Source organism: Talpa occidentalis, unplaced genomic scaffold (genome assembly GCF_014898055.3).
Source record: "Talpa occidentalis isolate TD23 unplaced genomic scaffold, MPIMG_talOcc4v2.1 talOcc4.13, whole genome shotgun sequence".
In the NCBI taxonomy this organism is placed as follows: Eukaryota; Metazoa; Chordata; class Mammalia; order Eulipotyphla; family Talpidae; genus Talpa; species Talpa occidentalis.
In genome coordinates, this window is record NW_023601322.1 from 8575112 (window position 1) to 8595450 (window position 20339).

Sequence of the window (20339 nt, forward strand, 5' to 3'; positions counted from 1 at the left end):
AATATTAATACTTGTTCCTTATTTCTTTTTCAATCTTTAAATATTTTTAATTTCTGGGCCTCCCTAGTGGTGCAAGGGGTTAAGCACCACACTATGAAGCAGTCCACAGCCTCTGCTGCACGAGTTTGATCCCCAGGCCAGCCAGGGAGCTACCCACATGGCGCAGGAGACCTCTCCTGTCTCGCCCGTTGCTCCCATCAGCAGTGTATTTCAGTCAGTCGGCCTGTTCTGTTCCCCACTCTGGTAATCCTCTCGTCCCCCACATCTCTGACCTGTACCCCAGCTCTTGTATGCATAAATAAATCTTTAAAAAAAAAGTGATGCTTTTAAAAAATATATATTTTTAATTTCTGCAAAGTAAATTGAAAAAAATTTTGAAGAGCTAGGTAAAAACTGATAGATGATCTTTGGCGTTTGGCTCTTCCTCTGAAACACGATAAAATAACAGCAAAGGTATTACGGGGGGGAAGCAATGCATCAAATAATTAAGCAGATCTGATGGGGGGGGCAGGCGGTGTAGTTCATTTAATGCCCTTCCTGGGTGGGGGTGTGCCTCTGGCCTCCCGCTGAGGGACCAAAGTGAGGAGCACCCAGTTTTCTTCATCCCTCAGCCGCCATCATATCCTCAGGCCATTGACCTTGTTTGGTTAATGGGGTGCTGCCACCCCGTCCTTCAGTCTTGAGGGCCACAGTGATGTCCAGACATTGAAATAAGATCATGGCAGCATCCACTGCTGCTAACCGGATGAGAATCTGGCAGGTCCCAGTGAGACAGCCAAATACATTGTTGTCCTAAATACATGGAATGAAGTTGCCAGTGAGGAAAAGGCTTGGGAAATAACTTCGCGGCTGCTGTGTGTGGGAATGAGAATTTCACGGACTGCAAGTGGGGTCCAGGCAGGGATGGAAACCCAGGCCCCTTGTGCAACTGCTGAATAAACATTTCTTGCGTCCACAGCACTCAAGTAACCAAGTCCAGGATCCCACGTTGTGTTTAGTTCTCATGTCTCCTTAGCCTCCTCCAGTCAGTGTTCTCTCTCTTTTTCTTACCCTTGTTTTTTTAAGAGCTGTGACACTTTGCAGAGTATTGACCAGATACCTTGTTGAATGTCTCTCAGTTTCGATTTGTCTGATGCCTTCTCTTGATTAGACTAAGGTGATGAAATTTTTGGAAAAATAGGTGATACAGCTGCTCATCCTATCAAATCTGGGGGTGCCTGATATCAATAGTCTTAGTCATGTTAATTAACTGGCCATTCGATTAAGATAGTGTCTGGCAGGGTTAGCCACACAGTAAAATTATTTTTTCTCTCCACAGTCTGCACTCAAGAGGGAGGGAATTAAGCTACATCTTCTGCAGGGAAGAGTTTTGTGGATATATGTTAACATTACACAGTCTTTAATAATATTTGGGGGCCTCCCTGGTGGCAGCAGGCGGTTGGGCACATCGCTGTGAAGCTGTCCTCAGCCTCTGCAGTGCCAATTTGATCCCCGGCCAGCCAGGGAGCTGACCTACATGGTTGTAGCAGACCTCTCCTGACTCACCCGCTGCTCCCTCAGCAGTGTATTTCAGCAGATCTGCCTGTTTTGAGTCCTCTCAGCCCCCGCACCTCTGATCTGTACCCCAGTTCTTGTATGCATAAATAAATAAAAGCAAATCTTAAAAAAAAAAAGAGATAAGGGCTGTTGTCTAGTGACCCACACAACTGAGCATATAAAGAAACAATTCCAATTCATAGGACCAGTGAAGCAAACTACTTTTATTGTAAAATGATGGTGCACATGATAGTGTAGGGGAGCAAAAATCTGCCCCCCCCCATTAAGTCCTTTTGGCAAAATGTTGGTTTCATGAGAAGGAGTCTGAAGGCTGGGTGAAGGTTTGAAAAAGATACTTGCATGTAAATTTGTCCAAGGACCTCCCCTGGGATACCTAAGTTCATTCTCTTTTCAATGGAGAAGGCAGAACTTAAATCTGCATACTCTTGTCTACTGTGCCTTGTGCCTTCCCAGTAACCTCCCTTTCTACCCCCGAAGTAGTTAAAAATTCTCTTTATCCTCTTAAACATTCTTGTTCTTACTGACTCAAAATGTTGGCAGTTAGGCCCCACTCTAGGCATTTGACCCAGTAAAGCAGTTTTTTTCTGCACTGGCTTACACTGACCCTATTTTAAAATGACTTTAGTGATGTCAACTTTTTATATATGCAATTTATTTCATGATGATATGAAGGAAAAATTCTTTATTTTCTATTTCCCTGCTGACAAACACAACTCTGAGCTTTATGAAACTATGAACGATTTCTTTGTCAACACATTTGGCTTGTTGCTTGAGTTTTATGCAGGAATGTGTTCTAATAGGGCAGCTACAATGTCTGGAAAAAATTCTGGAATAGTTACTTTGGTTAAGGAGCTTGTGCCAAAATGTAAATTGATGCATCGCTTCCTTCTGACTATGAAAAATACCAACTGAACTAAAGTATGTGCTTAGTGGAGCAGTAAAATATGTGGGTCCCAATATGTTTATAAATTGAATTTTGAAATGAGTTAGTTGGATGGCGTCTTTGTCAGATAGAGCAGCAGTCGTAACAAAATGCCATAGATTGAGTGATGTAAGCAATAGAAATTTATTTCAATAGTTCTGGAGGCTGGAAAGTCCAAGATCAAGGTGCACCAGACTCGGTTTCTGGTGAGAGTTCTCTTTCCCGGGTTTCAGATGACTGCGTTTTTGCTGCATTCTCACATTGTGAAGGGAGTCGGAGATTTGGTGAGTGGGGTGTTAGCCGGAGGGGCAGAGGCAGAGCTAGCAAATTCTGGTGTCTCCTCTTCTAAGGATGCACATCCTATCAGACAAGAGTCCCACGATTAAAACCTCTTCAACCTTAATTACGTCCTTACTCCAAGTACAGTCACATTGGAGGTTAGGGCTTCAACGTATGAATATGGGGGCGGGCACACTTCTCCATAATGGATGGCATGGAACATTGAAACTCCCCACAAGGAAGTTTTCTTGGCACGCTCTCACAGGCTGAGAAAATATGGTTGTTGAGAAGAAAAACGTCAACATTGTAAACCAGTTTGGACCAAATTTTTCAAAAGCTGTGAATTGCACAGCTGAAGTTGACCATTGTTCTGATTTCTTTGGAATTTTAATTATCTGAATTACCTTCCATGCAAGAAGTAAGTATACCATGTGTTTTTCTGGGTCTGATGAGCAGTGAAGGGGCAAAGCCAAAGTGAAAGGCTTGGGAGGACCGAGTGTCCACAAACTGTAATACATTTTACAGTTGAACCAGTCACCAGCGAAGTGAGTGATGAACGGGACTCTGCGATTCTGTGAAAACTTAGCATCGAACCCATTAAGAACTTGATGGAATGTTTTGAAAGTTATTTTTCATCCAAAGGCCCTCTCATATGAAATTCATGGATTTGGAATCCATTTATTTCATCGAAAGGTAATTTATATTTAAACATAACTTCAGACTAAATCATTGGAAATCATAACATATGAATGATTAAGATGAATTTTGAAATAAAGCATTTGGATAAAGTTAATAAGTGTTATGAAATTGCTTTAAAATTTCTTCTTTTCCTGGCACCAAATCCCTGGGATTTTTAGTGGGAATATGTTCGAACAAAGCATTTACATTGCTTTGAGAGTTCCATTATTGATAACCCAACATGAGATAAATTAACAAGAAACAAACTCAATTCTAAATTACAACTCTACGTATACATGTTCATTCAAAGTGTAATTATAGGCATGTAATATAATGAATTGTTGGTTAACTTTTTTTTTTGGTTACAAAAGCAAAATAAGAGAAACATGACATTACCATTGTAACAGTGTTTCAGTTGTCTGTTGCTTAATAACAAGTTTAACTCCAAAACTCAGTGGCTTAAGATAACAACCATTTAGGGCCTCCCTGGTGGTGCAAGGGCTTAAGTCACAACCTATGAAGCTATCCACAGTCACTGCAGCATGAGTTCAATCCCCGACCAGGGAGGTGGCCCACATGGCACAGCAGACCTCTCCAGACTCACCCGCTGCTCCCCTCAGCAGTGTATTTCAGTCAGTCTGCCTGTTCCCTCGTGTTCTGCTGTGTCTCTAGTAAATCCTCTCACCTCCCCCTCTACACACACCTCTGGTCTGTACCCCGTTCTTGTATGCATAAATAAATAAATCTTCTTTTAAAAAAAGACAACAATCATTTATTTGGGTCATGAATCTACAGTTTGATCAGGGATCAAGGGTGGCTCATCATGCAATAAGGATTGGAAGATGCACTTTCAAAATGGCTCAGTCACCTGGCAAATAAGTTGGTGTGAGTTATGGACTGGGAGCTCAACGGGGATTATGTGCTGATTGCCTCAGTGTTTCTTCAAATGAACTTCACCACAGACTGATTGATCTTACTCAAAAGACACTGCATTAATTTCAGCGTCTTGAGTTTCCCAAGAAAACCAGGAAGAAGCTACATGGCCTTTGCCGTCCTGTCGTTAAGTCCTGAAATGTGACTTTTGCCACAGGCCATAAGTCAGGCAGTCACAAAGGCCATCCGTGTTCAAGGGCAGGAGATATAGACCAATCACTCAACAGAGTGCCAAGGTCACAATAAAAGAGCACATCGCTTTCTTTACATTCCACCTGTGAGTGAAATCATCCAGTGTTTCTTTCACCTTCTGACTTACTTAGCATAAACCCCTCCACTTGCATCCATATTGTAACAAATGGCAAGAGTTCATCCTGTTTTAAGGCTGCTGTGTATATACCACATCCTCCTGCCCAACCCCTCTGGTGTTGGGCACTTAGGGTGTCTCCATAGCTTAGCTATTGTAAATGGTGCTACAGTGAACAGGAAGGCATAAGTCCCTTCAAATTAATGTTTTGCATTTTTCAGATAGATACCCAGGCATGGAACTGCTGGATCATAGGGAAGCTATATGTTTACTGCATTGAGAAACCTCCGTACTGTTTTCCATTAGGGACTGGACCAGTCTCCATTTCTACCAGCAGTGTAAGAGGGTTTCTTTTTCTCCACATCCTCGCCCTCTTCTGTATTTTAAATACCACTCATTAGGAAAGTTTGTATTATTGTTCTGCTTGCCTGTATAATGACACCTTATTTAAAACCCTATCTATTTTTTTAACAGTATCTTTCTCTGGGCCTCCCCGGTGGCGCAGCAGTTGAGCGCTGGGTTGCGAAGCTGCCCACGGCCTCTGCGATGCCAGTTCGATCCCCGGCTGCTCCCCGGCCACCAGAGGAGGGTCCCACATGGCGCGCAGACCTCTCCTGCCGCCCGCTGCTCCCCTCAGCAGTGTACTTCGGTCCTTCTGCCTGCTCTGTTCCCCGCTCTGGCTCTGGTGAATTCTCTCACCCTCCCGCGCTTCTGACTGGACCCAGTGCATGTATAAATAAATAAATAAATCTTTAAAAAAAAAAAAAAAACAGTATCTTTCTCTTCCTTCCCAACTCAGCTGAGTCAATAATTTATTTAATATTTAGCTTTGGAGTGTTAAATGTTTACAACTTGACTTGTCAACTTTAAATGTTATTCTTGGACCTCAGTTACAATGACATAATGTCACTCTACCTCCCATATTTTCCTCCTTCCCTCCCCAAGTCTTTCCTTGACATTTCTTTTTTTTTAAATCAATTTATCTATTTATACAAGCACTGGGTACAGGCAGAAGCACAGGAAGGTGAGAAAACTCACCAGAACCGGAGCGGGGAGCAGAACAGGCAGACTGACGAAATACACTGCTAAGGGGAAGCCGCGGGCGGCAGGAGAGGTCTGCGTGCCATGTGGGACCCTCGCTGGTGGCCGGGGATCAAGCCGGTGCTGCAGAGGCTGCGGGCAGCTTCGCAGCCCAGTGCTCAACTGCTGCGCCACGAGGGGAGGCCCCGTTCCTTGACATTTCTTACATTGTTCAGCTGTGTGATATTTGCATACCTGTCTTTTCCTTAGAGCCTTCATCCCCTCTAATCCTGCTCTGTTCCATATGCTCATTTCTCAAACTCTCAAAAGACCGTCCTCTTACCTTACTTCCCCTGCTCATCTTTTGTCTGGTTGAAGTTCCTCCTATAGTTGCTCTATAATCTTTCTGGCCCCCCAAATTCATCTTAAATCCTAATGCCCAGCATGATGGTATTTCAGATTGATGTCATCCCATTTATTATTTTTAGTTTCTATTGTCTATGCTTTTAGTGTCAGGTCCAAAAAAATCACTGTGAAGAACAGTGGCACATGGCTTTTCCCCTGTGTTATCCTCTCTGAGTTTTGTGGTTTCAGGTATTGTTTAAGTCTTTAATCCATTTTGACTTGATTTTTATGTATGGTATGAGACAAGGGTCAAACGTCATCCTTTTGCTTGTGACTATATAGGTTTCCAAAGTTTTTTATTTTTTATTTTTATTTTTTTAAGATTTATTTATTTATGCATACAGGAGCGGGGTATAGGCCAGAAGTGTAGGGGGGTTGAGAGGATTCACCAGAGAGAGTGGGGAACAGAACAGGCAGATTGACTGAAATATACTGCTGAGGGAGCAGCAGGTGAGTCAGGAGAGGTCTGCTGTGCCATGTGGGTAGCTCCCTGGCTGGGGCTGCAGATAGTTTCATAGGTTGCATCTTAACTCTTGTGCCACCAGGGAGGCCCGAGACTTACTATTTCTTTCATCAGCATTGTGTAGTTTTCTGCATACAGATTCTGTACTACTTCTGTTAGATTTGCACTTAAATATTTTTTTTGAGCAATTATACTTTAGATTATAGTTTTAATTTCCATATCCACAAGTTCATGGCAACTGTATAGAAATGCATTTTATTTTTATATGTTTACCTTGGGTCCTGCAATCTGCTCACTTGTTTTCAAAGGGTTTTTTTTTTTTTTTATAGACTCCCAGGGTTGTCTATATTTATCAATCATATTATCTGCAGATAAGAACTGTTTTATTTATGCTTATTTAATCTGTATAATTTTGTTTCTTTTCTTGCCTTATTGTGCTGGATAGACTTTAGTACATGTAGAATAAGAGTGGTGAAAACAGGCATGGGCCTTAGTTCTGTCTTAGGGTAAAATTATTCAACCTCCACCATCAAGTATAATGTTTGCTGCATTTTTTTGGGGGGGTAGTAGTCCTTTATCAAGTCGAGGAAGTTTCCTTCTATTCCTATTTTTCTAAGTATGGTAATTATGAATAGGTGTCATATTTTGCCAAATACTTTTTCTGAATTGAGTAATATGCTGATGTGTTTTATCTGCTTTGGCCTGCTAATATGGTGGGTTATACTTACTGAATTTCAAATATTGAACTAGTCTGGCATCTCTGGAACAAACCCCCATTGATCACAGAGCTTATTTATTATACAAGAGCATGATACACAAGATTTACCAAAGGAATTAAAATTGATAGCTCTAACTCCTGGGGAGTTGGCTTATTCAATGCCAAAATAAATTCAAAGTACCAAGAAAAAGCCGGATATGTGATTACTTGATATTGATATCTATGATAGCTAAAATGAAAGTAAGGGAGAGAGTTCGCAGCTCCTGAGGCTGGGTCAAGCATGGATCCTGGCTGGTTTGAGCAATAGCTCCTAACCTCAGTGCTACATCCAAAGGGAAAAGTTATGCTAAAACAGTAGCAAAGAAAATTCACAGCCTGATTTCCAAGGGAAGTGGCAAAAGGCAAGGAAAGAGGAATGGGTAGAAATCTTGGTCTGGACATAAAAAAAACAGGATGAATAAGGCAGAGAGTGATGGTGTCCTTACAGCAACCAGTGGAAGCCCATGCTGTTTCCCCAACATTGAAGGACCCTAAATACGTCTGCTTTATTGATTCCAGTATAAAAAGGAACAAGGCAAAGATGACAAAGAGAAATACAATGGTCAATCAATTGGGGAGATGATTCTGGAATCTAATCCAGCTAAAGACTAAAAGCAGTACTTGGGTCTCTTGGCCCAAACTCCAGGTACCCATGGCCATATGCAGATGAGGAGGGAAAATGGAGAGGGATGGAGAACAGACATTACTGGGACGCCCATACACATACACTGTGGTTCCCAAACTTGTTGGCAAAGAACTGACAGGGACTGTTTAGCTGGTAGCATAGGTGCTGCAATGGTTGATGGAATTAAGGACAAAATTTGCATGTCAGTTGGAATGTTTGAACAGACTCTGAAGTGGTTGCATCTCTGTGTGAAGTGGTGAATCTACTATGGGGATGGGTTTTGTGTCTGGGCAAAACATCCCCTACCTATTAATAGTTTTGCCTAACAGTAGAAAAAGTTCAATGCTTGTGTGTCCACGTTCCCTCCCCTGTACACGGAACTCTGATATTGTGCCACTATCTCTTGTCCCTTATTTTTCAGGTTGTGTTTACTCTGCTCTTTACAATCTGGTAAAATACTTATATTTCCCAGTGAACATATCAGATCATGTTTACTACACATACTACAGTGTGGTATAATACTGCTATTGTCTCATCATCAATATTGCAATACTTATATTAATATTATACAATAATTGAATCGACTGGGTAATTGATCTAAAAGCCTCCATCTGATTCCACACTGCCTCCTCCAGATGTTGGGCATTTTTGCTTTGCTGTAGGAGAGCTTTAATCAAAGGCCAGGTGGTGATTTGGATTGTAAGGAATTTGATCTTCTCCAAAGAGAAGGTCTGGCCTTTGGCTTTGACTTGTGGGGGAAGAGGGTAACCTCTGTCATATCTCATAGTCTTTGTTTAGATAAGGGATCGCCAAAGTGGGTTTTAGGGTGGGGGATAACCATGTGAATTAAGTGGAAGTGTTGTATCATGTATTATCAATTTTCCTGGAGATGGCATTCATCTATGTGGGCAATGAATTGAGCCTATATACTGAAGCCCTAATAAAAATTCTGAACACACATGAGCTGCCCTGATTGGCAATACTTCTATGCCTACTGTCACTCATCAATGCCGGGGAGCAGGAGGGGTGTCACACATCTGTCACCATGGAAATGAGGACACAAGCTTTGCTCTTGATAGCCTCCAGAATGCCTTATGTTCCTCTTCCTGTGACTGACCTTATCTGTATCCTTCCCCTGTAATAAACCATAACCATGAGTTCAACACTCCACGAATTGTATGAGTCCTTCCAATGGATTGTCCACCTGAGGGTGGTTTGGAAACCTCTCAAAATTGCAACTGGGTCAAAAATCTTGGGGGCTGTGCCCTTGAACCTTGCAATTTGGCTAGCTCTGGGCAACAAGTGAAGAAAGAAGAATAACTCAGGTCAAGTCCTTTATTTCTGAGCGTCTTAGAATTTCTAAAAACAACAAAAATGAAAAGCAAGCAAGCAAACAAAAGTATGTGCCTTAAATCAAAACCACAGGAAAATGTGATTTCGCATCCCCCAGGACAGTAGGCATAGAAGTATTGCCAATCAGGGCAGCTCATGTGTGTTCAGAATTTTTATTAGGGCTTCAGTATATAGGCTCAATTCATTGCCCACATAGATGAATGCCATCTCCAGGAAAATTGATAATACATAATCAAAAAAAAGTGGATGATAATAAGTGTTGGTGAAGAGGTGGAGAAACTTACGTTCCTATTGTTGGTGGAAACATAAACTGGCACAGCTACTTTGGCAGAGGCAGGTAGCTATGGTTAAATACAAAATTACGTGAGAGCCAGCCCTCCTACTCCTACGTGTTTACTAGAAAGAAATGAAAACACACCCCCACACTTGTACAGGAAGGATCCCAGAGGCATTATTCTAATGGCCAGAATGTGGAAATAACCTAACAGCCACCAGATGATGAACGGAAGCATCAAATGTGTCATAGCCACACAATGGAATGGATAAAAGGTCTGGGATAAAAGGTCTGAAGTTCTGCTATCGTGTAGACATGGATGAGCCTGTGGGGGTAAAAAAAAGCTAAATCAAAGAAGCCAGATCCGCGACCACATATTGCATGTAATATATTAAATACCTAGAATAGACAGATCTGCAGGGACAGAAAGATCAGTGATCGCCTAGCGTGGGGCAGGGTTTGGGAGGACATGGGTAGGCAGAGTTAATAGGGAACCTGATTTTCCTGAGGGGGGGGCGTGTATTAAAATGTATTCACGCCTATCACTGATCGTGGAGAGGGTCACACGGGCTGTGCCAAAACGCACCTATCAGCATGTCAAGGCCGTGACATGCCCGGCGAGGAAAGTGGATCTCAACACACCTGTTTCTAACCCCGCCTGGGTAAAAAAGGTGAACTTGGCGCGCCACGAATCTGAATTCTCGAAGGGATTAAAAAACAAAACAGTACAAAACCCCTTGTTAAAGCGCCCCTGGTCCCCCGAAAGGCGAATGCGGGCCGTGCCCATTTTCTAAGCAGGCCAAGAAAATATGAAATGGAGCCGGGAGCGCAGGGCTTCGGGGCGGTCCGAGGCCGGCGCTCAGGCTGCCCAGCGCGCCGCGGCCGGGAAGGGGGCGGGACCCCGAGTCGCCGGCGGCTCCGACCCCACGCGCGGCCCGGGGCCCGGGGTTGGGGGGGGTTCGTGCTCCCCGCGGGCCTGGGCAGCACCCGAGCCGCCGCCGGGGGCGTCACGGGCCTCGCCCGGGCCCACCTGCGGCGCGATAGGGGAGCCCCAGCGCCCGGGAGGAGGCTGCAGAGCCCCGCCCCGCGCGCCCCGCCCCGCGCCCTGGAAGCCCCGCCCGGCCCCGCGCGCCCGGCCCCGCGCCCTGGAAGCCCCGCCCGGCCCCGCGCGCCCGGCCCCGCGCCCTGGAGGCCCCGCCCGGCCCCGCGCCCTGGAAGCCCCGCCCGGCCCCGCGCCCTGGAAGCGCCGCCCGCCCCGCGCGCCCTGGAAGCCCCGCCCGCCCCGCGCGCCCGGCCCCGCGCCCTGGAAGCCCCGCCCGGCCCCGCGCCCTGGAAGCCCCGCCCGGCCCCGCGCGCCCGGCCCCGCGCCCTGGAAGCCCCGCCCGGCCCCGCGCCCTGGAAGCGCCGCCCGGCCCCGCGCCCTGGAAGCGCCGCCCGCCCCGCGCCCTCCCGGCTCCGCCTCTTCCCCTCGCCGCGCCCCGCCCGCGGCCCCAGCAGCCCCGCTCCGCGCGTGACCGCCCCGCGCCGCCGCCGAGCCCCGCGCGCCCGAGCCCGCGCCGCCGCCCGCGGGGCCCCCGCGATGCTGCTGCTGGCGGCCGCCCTCCTCGTGGCGTTCGTGCTGCTGCTCTACATGGTGTCGCCGCTCATCAGCCCCAAGCCGCTCGCGCTGCCCGGCGCGCATGTGGTGGTGAGTGGCCTCCTGTTGCTGCGCCCCCGCCCCCGCCGCCCGCCCGCCGGCCGCGCGCCCCGGCGCCCGGGAGGGTCCCCCGGCCGCGTCCTGGCCGGCGCCCCCCGAGGCCGCGGGCACCCGCCGCCGCCGCCAGGGGCTCCGCCGGGCCGCGGGGGACCGGGCCTCGCCGGCGCCGGGAGGTTCGGGCGCCGCGTCTTCCCGAGGAGGCGCCCCGGGAGCCGAGAGGCCGGGGAACTTCTGCGCCGAGGACGCCGCGGGGGGGGCCGGCGGGGCGCGGGGGGCCGGGGAGGGCCGGGGCCCCGGGACCCGCCGCGGTGACCCCTGCGGTGGCCGAGGGAGCAGCTGCCCAGGACCCGGGAAGGGCCCCCCTGGGGGGAATTGCGCCGAACCCCGAGTAGCCCTGCCTCGCGGCTGGGGGCGCGTCTGCCTGGTCTGCTCCTGGGCGCGCTGAGCTCGGCCTGAGCCCGGCTGGTGGCCTTTCGGAGCAGCCCTTGGCCAGCCTGTCGGCGCCTGGCTGGAGCCCCGGGGCGAGGGGAGGGAGGGAAGGGACGGCTGTGCTGTTCTTGCCGGAAGGTCCTGTCTCAAAACTGCCCTTTCTGGAGCCGGAGCGCACGGTCCTTACCTGCGCCCCATCTTCAGCCTGTGCGGGGACTCCTGCTCCCCTCCTCTGTGCCCAGCTGGACGCACAACTCTGGGGCACACTGAGGTTCTAGGTAGAGTCAGTTTTGCACTTGGTTGCACACATCCTCCAGGGGACCCCATCATTGCTGGGGTCCGAGCCTCCCGCGAGCTGTGACAGGGGAGGGTGGGCCTTTCTCTTGGTGAGCTTCTGGACGACAGGTGGTCAGTGCCAAAGCGTTCTTTCTTTAATAGCTGCTTTGTAGGACTCACTCTGTTTCCGACTCCTGCTGTTCCTGCTGTGGAAGGCAGACAAGTCAGTGAGTGCAAACTCCTTTACAAAGAGAGGGAGAAGCTACTCTTTACCATCAGGCTAAATTCTGAAAGTGTCACATTGGTAAGTGAACTTCTGCCACCAAACCCTGGCTCTGAAAGTCAGATTCTTGCAGCATTTATGGTTGCAGAGCATAACTTGGGAAATGATGTCGTGAACATTTTGATTCCGTATTTCCAGGGGAGTTTTACTTAAGCGCATCTTCCTCCCCATCATGCTGCAGCCATCGGTGAGATAATAATAAAACAGGTCTGCTGCCATCGACCAAGAACGCCTTGTTTTCAGCACCCCGTTTTAATACACCACTATAAATAATGTGAGGGTGACATGAATAATTCACATGATGTCACTCTCTGTCTGCTTTTTTAATGTAAGAGGAGTGAAGGTGTAATCACCTATCTTGAGATTTTCTTAGAGCTGAATGGTGATGTGGGGAGCGAGCGCTGTGGTTTAGATTATCTGTTTATGTGGAAGCATGAGCAGCATTCCTTTTTTTTTCTTTTAAGGAACAAATCTAGTGTTAGCTCCGTAATCACAGTGGTAAAACTGTGCATCAAGTCTAACAGGGTGTATTCTTACATAAATTAGCTTTTTAAAAAAAAAAAAAAACTGATGAACTTGATGAGACTGGAAAATCAAGTCCTTCCCTTTTGGAGGTGGCTGGGAGCTGTTCTCGTTGCTACAAGCCAGCCCCACTCTCTTGCCTTCCGTGAGAGGTGTGTGATGTGATTAAGGAGATATTAACCTGTAAACAATGTTGGCAGTGAACAGGAGGAGGGAGTGATAAAGATAAGAAATTAACCTGTTGTCTTTAGTGTTCCCAGTTTAGGTGCAGTGTATGAATTATCAGGTCATTGTGAAAACCTGTTATATTTTCTTATAACATTCAAGAATAACATAGCCTAAAATTGACTTAAAATATTCTTAGAGTCCTGAGAATTAGTTGAATTGACTGGAAGGCTAGTTTTCTGGGAACCAGGGACTCACAGTTGAAGTCTTACTCTTATTCTTAGGGACACAGTTTATAAGTGCTTGGGTTGGACCTTGTTCTTTGCTGAGCAGTAATTTACACAGCTGGCTTACCAAAGTATAGGAAAAATATAGCAGTAATAACAGTAGCTACTTTAGCTACACAGCACTTCAGAACATACAAGTTTTCACATTAACTTCACAACTTTCGCTTCCATTAATACAAATGGGGAATTTTACTTGGAAGCTTTTTTTATTTTGGCATCATATTTTTTTTGGAGAGATGGCATCATCCACCATTTTGCAAACTAATAAAGGAAAATGTTTATGTAGCTACTACTTAATGCAAGGTACTGTGCTGGAAATGAGTGCGGTATGTTGAGCTTGATACTCATTCTCAAAGAACTTAGGCTCAGCAGGGGAGCTATTGCACGCACTGGCTGGAGGGTGACATGGAAAGGACAGAACTGAGTGATGGAGTCAGGAGAAGCTTTTTGACAGAGGAGACTTTGGAATTGGCCTCTGTCGTACAGGTAGGACTTGGAAATGCGCATGCAATGGAGGTGTGGGGACATCTAGGCAGCAGGAACAAGATCATGAAATAACCAGGGGCATTTTGAGGGGTCCAGCTTATTGCTATGGAATTGGAATATCTGGTGGAAATTAATAAATCTACTCAATTTGTGAGCTATCCAGATAAAAAGACCTCTTCCATGGCAGCTGTTCACCTAGGCAACTGGTATGTTCTTAGAGTAACTTTCTGTAGATAATTGGTTAATTATCAACCAAAGACTTTTATTCAAGGGTGGGACCTTAAAGATAAAGAGAAATTGGATACCTCAGCGTTCCCTGGAGATTGATACACTATACACCAATCTTAAAGCTCATGATGATCTTGGGGCCTTCCTGGTGGCCTAGGGGTTAAGTCTCAGCCCTGTCAGTGCTACCGCCTGAGTTCCATCCCCGGCCAGGGAGCTGACCCACATGGTGCAGCAGACCTCTCCTGTCTTGCCTGTTGCTCCGGAGTGTATTTCAGTAGATCCGTCTGTTCTGCTTCCCACTCTGTCTCTGGTGAATCCTCTCACCCCCACCCCCGCCTCTGGCCTACACCCCAGTTATTTGCACAAAAGGAAATAGATCATGATGATCTTAAAACCATGGCATGGGTCAGAGATGTTCATTACACAATGATTTATAGTCCGTAAAATATTTAGCATAATCTAAACGACTATAGGGAAATGTTTCACTAAGTTTTGGTGTAGCTGTTTAATGCACTATTGCAAAGTCTTCTAGTTTTTTGACATAACACATTATGGTACCATTTTTATAAGTAGTATATATTACCACTGAAGGATGGATATCTCTCCCACAATTCCACAAGCCCTTCCCCTGGGTTCCCACCCCATGTTATATAATTTGCTTAGGGAAAATGACTAGAAAGAGGGCCTCCCTAGTGGCGCAGGGGCTTATGCACTGCACTATGAAGCAATCTGAGGCCTCTGCATCACGAGTTCAATCCCTGGCTGGCCAGGGAGCAATCCATATGGTGCAGCAGACCTCTCCTGTCTCGCCCGCTGCTCCCCTCAGCAGTGTATTTCACTCATTCTGCCTGTTCTGTTCCCCACTCTGTCTCTGGTGGATCCTCTCACCCCCCCGCATCTCTAGCCTGTACCCCAGCTCTTGTATGCATAAATAAATATTTTTAAAAAAATGACTAGAAAGATAATGTTGCATTTGTCTTACTAAATTAAACATATGTTGAGTCTTTCCTGTATGCCAGACACTGTGCTAAGTGCTAGGAATAGAGTGGGAAGCAAAAATAGAGTTGGTGTTTTTATGGACTTTGTGGGGCAGTGATAGGATGGTTGTAAATCCTATCAGCTCGCAGATAAGTGCATGGTGGTTTGATTAGGTGAATGCCATCCAATAGAGAATGAAAGGATGCAGGGCTGAAAAGTGGGTTGATAGGGGGACAGAGGTGGTCAAGATTTCCCTGAGGAAGTGCTGGTCAGAGTTAGTGGGTGAGTAGGCACCAGCTCGATGAAAAGAGGGGACCAGGTGCTCCTGGCAGGGCAAGTAGAATGTACAAAAGGTTGGAGGGGCTGAGGTTGGAGGGAGTGTGTAACCCAGAGATGCCAGGTGTGCATCTCTGGGTATGTGAGCTATTGCTGGGGAGGGACAGAAGAGGGCATGAAGAGAAGCTTTGCTCTGTGGCGTTTCCGTGGGCTCTGATGTTCCTTTTATAATAAGCAGTGATTTAAAATAAAATATCAAGGTAGATGCTGGTGACTTTTCATCTCTTGTAGAGCTGGTCGTGCATAAGAGGTGTGCAGCAAGGAAATAAGACGTGTTTGGATTTTCACTCAGAGGTTGACCAATGTATTAGTTTTCAGCCAGATTGATAGGGCACTTCCCTCCCCACGAACTAAGAAAAATATTAGTGCAGTTTCTTGTTCAGTCTGAAAACAGCCTGAGCAGCAGGCCCAGCCGGGGCATAATCGTTGGCATTTGTGGTTTTCCGTGGTCCTCTGGCATGGAGAAGCGGGTGCTTGTAGCTGAAAATGCAGCTCTTGTGGGTGGGCTTGTAGGGGAAGCAAACTTCCTTCGCAGAGCAGGGACACCTCGAGCCAGACGATTCTCTTGTGTTCGTGTTCAGGTCACAGGAGGCTCCAGCGGCATCGGCAAGTGCATCGCCATCGAGTGCTACAGACAGGGCGCGTTCATCACTCTGGTGGCGCGCAACGAGGTAAGTCCTTGGCACGTGGCCGCTCGCTCGCGCGCTTAACCTGTTCAGAGACACGGTCCAGACTCCCCAACAGGGCCGAGCTTCCGTACCTGTGCTGGAAGTGGCTCACCTCTCTGGTTTAGGGGTGCAGTTCCCCAACCACTCACTGCTTATTTCTCACAATCAAGGCAAAGACTTCTTTGGAAGTCAGGTCAGCTCTGCAAATATATATTTAGTGCCAGCGACTCCTAGGTGGCATGTAGACCCTGCAACTCTTGGTGGGATTGGTGAAGACAGAGTTAAGTTGCTCACCTGACTGTGGGCAGCTGGGGAGGGGCCTCCACTGCCAGGTGCCGGCAGAGGTGGGTGGCAGGATACCTACCCTGCAGGACGTGTAGGTGTTTTGCTGGAACTTGCTTATGATGAGATACATGTCTCAGTGAAACCTGGACCCCCGAGAGGAATCCATTCTCTCCAGAGTTTTGCAAAATGTGTTTTTCTGTGTCCCGTCAACACAAGATGTTTTGTCTTGTGTTTCAGAGTATGTTATGGCTGAAGTTGTTTTCATGTGGGCATCATCGCTGGGGGAGTGGGGACTCACCTGTGCAAGAGAAGGCATTAGTGTGGGGAATGGCCTGGGGGTCCCACAGTTTTAACAGGCTCTGGCGGGAAAGGCAGTCTCTGGAAGTCTTGGGGGGTGGGAGGCAGGGAGCAAGTGCTTCAATAATGACACAGAGTTGGCTTTGGATGGCCTTAGTTTCTTTTAAAAATCAAGAAAGGCAGGATTTGCTTAGTATCCTTTACACCCCGGCTTCTCCAGTGACAAACTTGCTTTGGCATTGCAGTCACCTTATGTGATCGACAACACAACTTCAGGAAAATGGCACCTGTGTGATTGAAGCGTTGCCCATATTTGCCATGAGACAGATCACAGAGTCTGGGGAGGGTCCCAGCTGCGCGATGTCTCATTCTGTGGTCCTTGTGTGACTGCAGGTGTGTGAACGTACGAGCCTCAGGCCTCAGAAAATCCTTTATTTTCTAATAGAAGGTTTTAGTTCCCATTTTGACAAAGTCAAGTTGCGAGTCTGCTACTAAAAATAGTGTTATTTTGTTACAGACACATTCTTGTTTGGAAAACTGACCCATCTCCCAGGGGGATTCCATCCTTCCCCACTCGCTCTGCTTTCTGCCATTAGGAAGTATTTAAATTACAACTTTTATAGTGAATCAAGACATTCAGAATGAGTAAAACAAGCAAAATTGAGACCTGGGAGGAATTATTCAATTACTGGGAGGGTTTACTCGTCTTAATTATTGGAAATAGTCAGGCCCAGGTTTACCCAGTCCACCTGAACAGTGATTTCTACTAGATTTGCTTTTACAGTAGAGGAGGAAATGTCTGCAGAATTCTATCAAAAGCGTTCTGGGCGTGGAATCCCATGTGCCTTTAAGTTTGGGAAGCATTGCATGTTCGTATGACTGTTGTTTTGTATTATAGTCAAATATCCGATCAAAGCATTTATGAGAGCTGATGAGGTATAGGGGAAAAACAATAAAGAAAAAATACAGAAAAGGTAAAGAAGTAAAAAGTAACCAAAAAGAGAAAACCAAAAAGAATTGAAAATGTGATCACGAGCAATTAGTACTAGTGGTTAGAATCTGAAGTTCATTTAGTTTCCCATTTTCTTTCTCTGCACTGGATTTAAAAATTTGCCTCCTCTTAGTCATAACTTAACATGCTTTAAAACTTCTCTCAGAGACTGTGGCCCACAGCTATGCAATACAGATGCTGTCTTGTGTGTTTTTAGAATTTAATAAATACTTATGCAAATAATTGTTTCTCTTACCTTTTTAAACAAACAAGCCTTCAGATAGACAATCCCCAGAACTAATTGTTCCCTGTTGCTTTTAGGAGAAGCTGCTGCAGGCAAAGAAAGAAATTGAGAAACACTCTATTAATGACAAACAGGTAAAGTCACTGTCTTTTCAGAAAATATTTTCCTTACTAATCAGAGTATTTGTATCAAGGAAGCAAGAGTACTTCCGCTATGAATCCTTCATTGAAAGCATGTAGGATTTTCCTAATTACAATACATATTAGACTGTTTTCAAAATGGTGAAATGGTTTGAATTGTCTAGGAGTCCAGGTTATTACAAAATTACATATATAGACCACACACAAGTGATCAAATAACAGAGTAGAAAATGGCTTTACTGATTTATTTAAATTAAAATTAAAATTAAATCTAAATTAAATTTCTGCTTTAGTAGAAAATGGCTTTACTGATTTATTTAAATTAATTTCATGCAAATACTCAAGGGAGTGCAGTATTAAACTCTTTTTTTGGTTATAGAAGTTTTTGATGAATAAAATGGTATATATATTTAATGTGTATTTCAGTACAAAGCATAATAACAAATTAATATTTGCACACTTATCACCCAGCTTAAGCAGTGGCTTTCCCCAGGTCCCCAGAGCCCCCTCTGTGAGCCCCATTAGCCCCATCTCATGTCTCACCCGAGAGACAGCCCCCAGGCTGATTTTTCTGCTTTTCTTTATAATTTGACTGTAAATATGCATGCAGCCCCAACTCCTGTATTGTCTACTTCTGCTGCTTTTTGAATTTTATGCCATCATTTTTTTGGACAGCTTTATTGAGATAAAATTCAGATTCCACCCAGTGGACCTATTTCAAGTGTACAGTTCAGTGGTTTTCAGTATATCCAGAGTTGCACGGCTCTCCCCAGAATCAGTTTTAAAACATTTTCATCATCTCATAAAGGGTGTTCACAGCCAACGGCAGTTCCTCCCTTACCCCACCCTCTCCCCTCCGCTCCCAGCCCCCCATCCACTCCCGTGTCTAGTTCTCTGTCCCTTCATCTGCAACTTGATTTCTTTACTCTCTTTAAAAATTCCACCATGCGGGCCTCCCCGGTGACGCAGCGGTTGAGCACTGGGTTGCAAAGCTGCCCGCAGCCTCTGCAGCGCCGGTTCGATCCCCGGCTGCTCCCCAGCCACCGGAGGAGGGTCCCGCATGGCGCGCAGACCTCTCCTGCCGCCCGCTGCTCCCCTCAGCAGTGTGCTTCGGTCCTTCTGCCTGCTCTGCTCCCCGCTCTGGCGCTGGTGAATTCTCTCACCCTCCCGCGCTTCTGACTGTACCCAGTGCTTGTATAAATAAATAAATCTTTGAAAAAAAAATAAAGATTTATTTTTAAAAAAAAATTATTAAAAAAAAGAATTCCACCATGTTGCTGCATAAAGTTTATGTTTTTTACTGCTACATAGAATTTTCTTATGTGTATAGACTTCCTCTTGCTCATCAATTCTATTGTAAGTGGACACAGGTAGTTTTGGGTTTTTGTTTTCATTGTTTTGTCTTTTTATTTTATTTTATTTTATTTTATTTTATTTTATTTTATTTTATTTGCTGTTAGTAAATCTTGTCTCTGTGCCCATGGGCAAGAAGGGAATAATATCCCAGAAAGCGAAAATCTGAGGTGAGGGTACCCCAAACTCCCATCTCATCAAAGTGGGTACTCACTTTGACTTGGGTTACCCCCACATTCTTGCCAGCACTTGGTATTGGCAGACTTTCTAATTTTTACCTTTCCTTTGGGTTTTAAAGAGCTTTTCATCATAGTTTAAATTGCCTCCTTTCCCTCCTCTCTGGATTATGTCAGGGATGTTTCCCAGTCAATAAAAATACATCTGCCTCATTGTGTTAAGCTGCTGGGTATTGCTCCTAAATCCAGGGTTTGGGCCTCTGACAGAGAAATGTTCTACGTTCCTGTTGGCGCCTGAGTGTCTTCATCAGTTTCCAGTTGTGGCTGTTGATTCTGTGCTGCAGGGCGCAGCTCCATGCATTTGCTGGCATGCATATGGGAGTTTTTCTCTGGTACCACGGCCTCTGCCACGCTTTCAGTTCTCTGAAATCCACAAACACTGGGAAGCTGCCAGTGTGTGTAACTTAAGGTCTGAACCACAGTGCCTGAATGCCCGTGGCTGAATCCTTTGTTCCGCGCCACCAGCTCCATTTCATCTGGCCTCCATCGTCACCCCCAACCCCCAGTCCCCTCTTGTCTAGCAAAAGGCTTTAGGTCCTGGGGGAAGTTCTTAACTTCATCTGCATCTCGGGAGGGGAAGATAATCTGGGCTGGGGCTGGGCAAGAGGGAGCTTGATCCTGCTGGTTCCAGGATCATGTGAGCAGAACCCTGTGGCATTTTTTTCCTGGTAATGTGTTGACTTGTTTGAAATTTCGCTTGTCCCTGGTATAGATTTTATTTACAGTAAATGATTTATTGCTTTATACAAAGGCATGTTCAGAAATGAATCCTGTCATTCCTACTCCCTTTGAAAAATGTTTTCTGTCTGATGAGGTGGGGAGGAAACCCCAGGTAACCTGCCTACCCTGGACAATGTCAGGTTATG

General features: G+C 46.1%; 1 protein-coding gene across 1 annotated transcript in view; it reads left to right on the top strand.

The window, feature by feature from the left end:
- Window positions 1–11143: 11143 nt before the first annotated feature.
- Window positions 11144–20339, top strand: part of KDSR (3-ketodihydrosphingosine reductase) — a 33515-nt gene continuing 24319 nt past the window's right edge. The window contains exons 1-3 of the mRNA XM_037508439.2: window positions 11144–11260; window positions 15841–15930; window positions 17822–17878. Of these exons, the coding sequence (XP_037364336.1) occupies window positions 11153–11260; window positions 15841–15930; window positions 17822–17878 (255 nt within the window). The 5' untranslated portion in view covers window positions 11144–11152. The remainder of the gene's footprint in view (window positions 11261–15840; window positions 15931–17821; window positions 17879–20339) is intronic.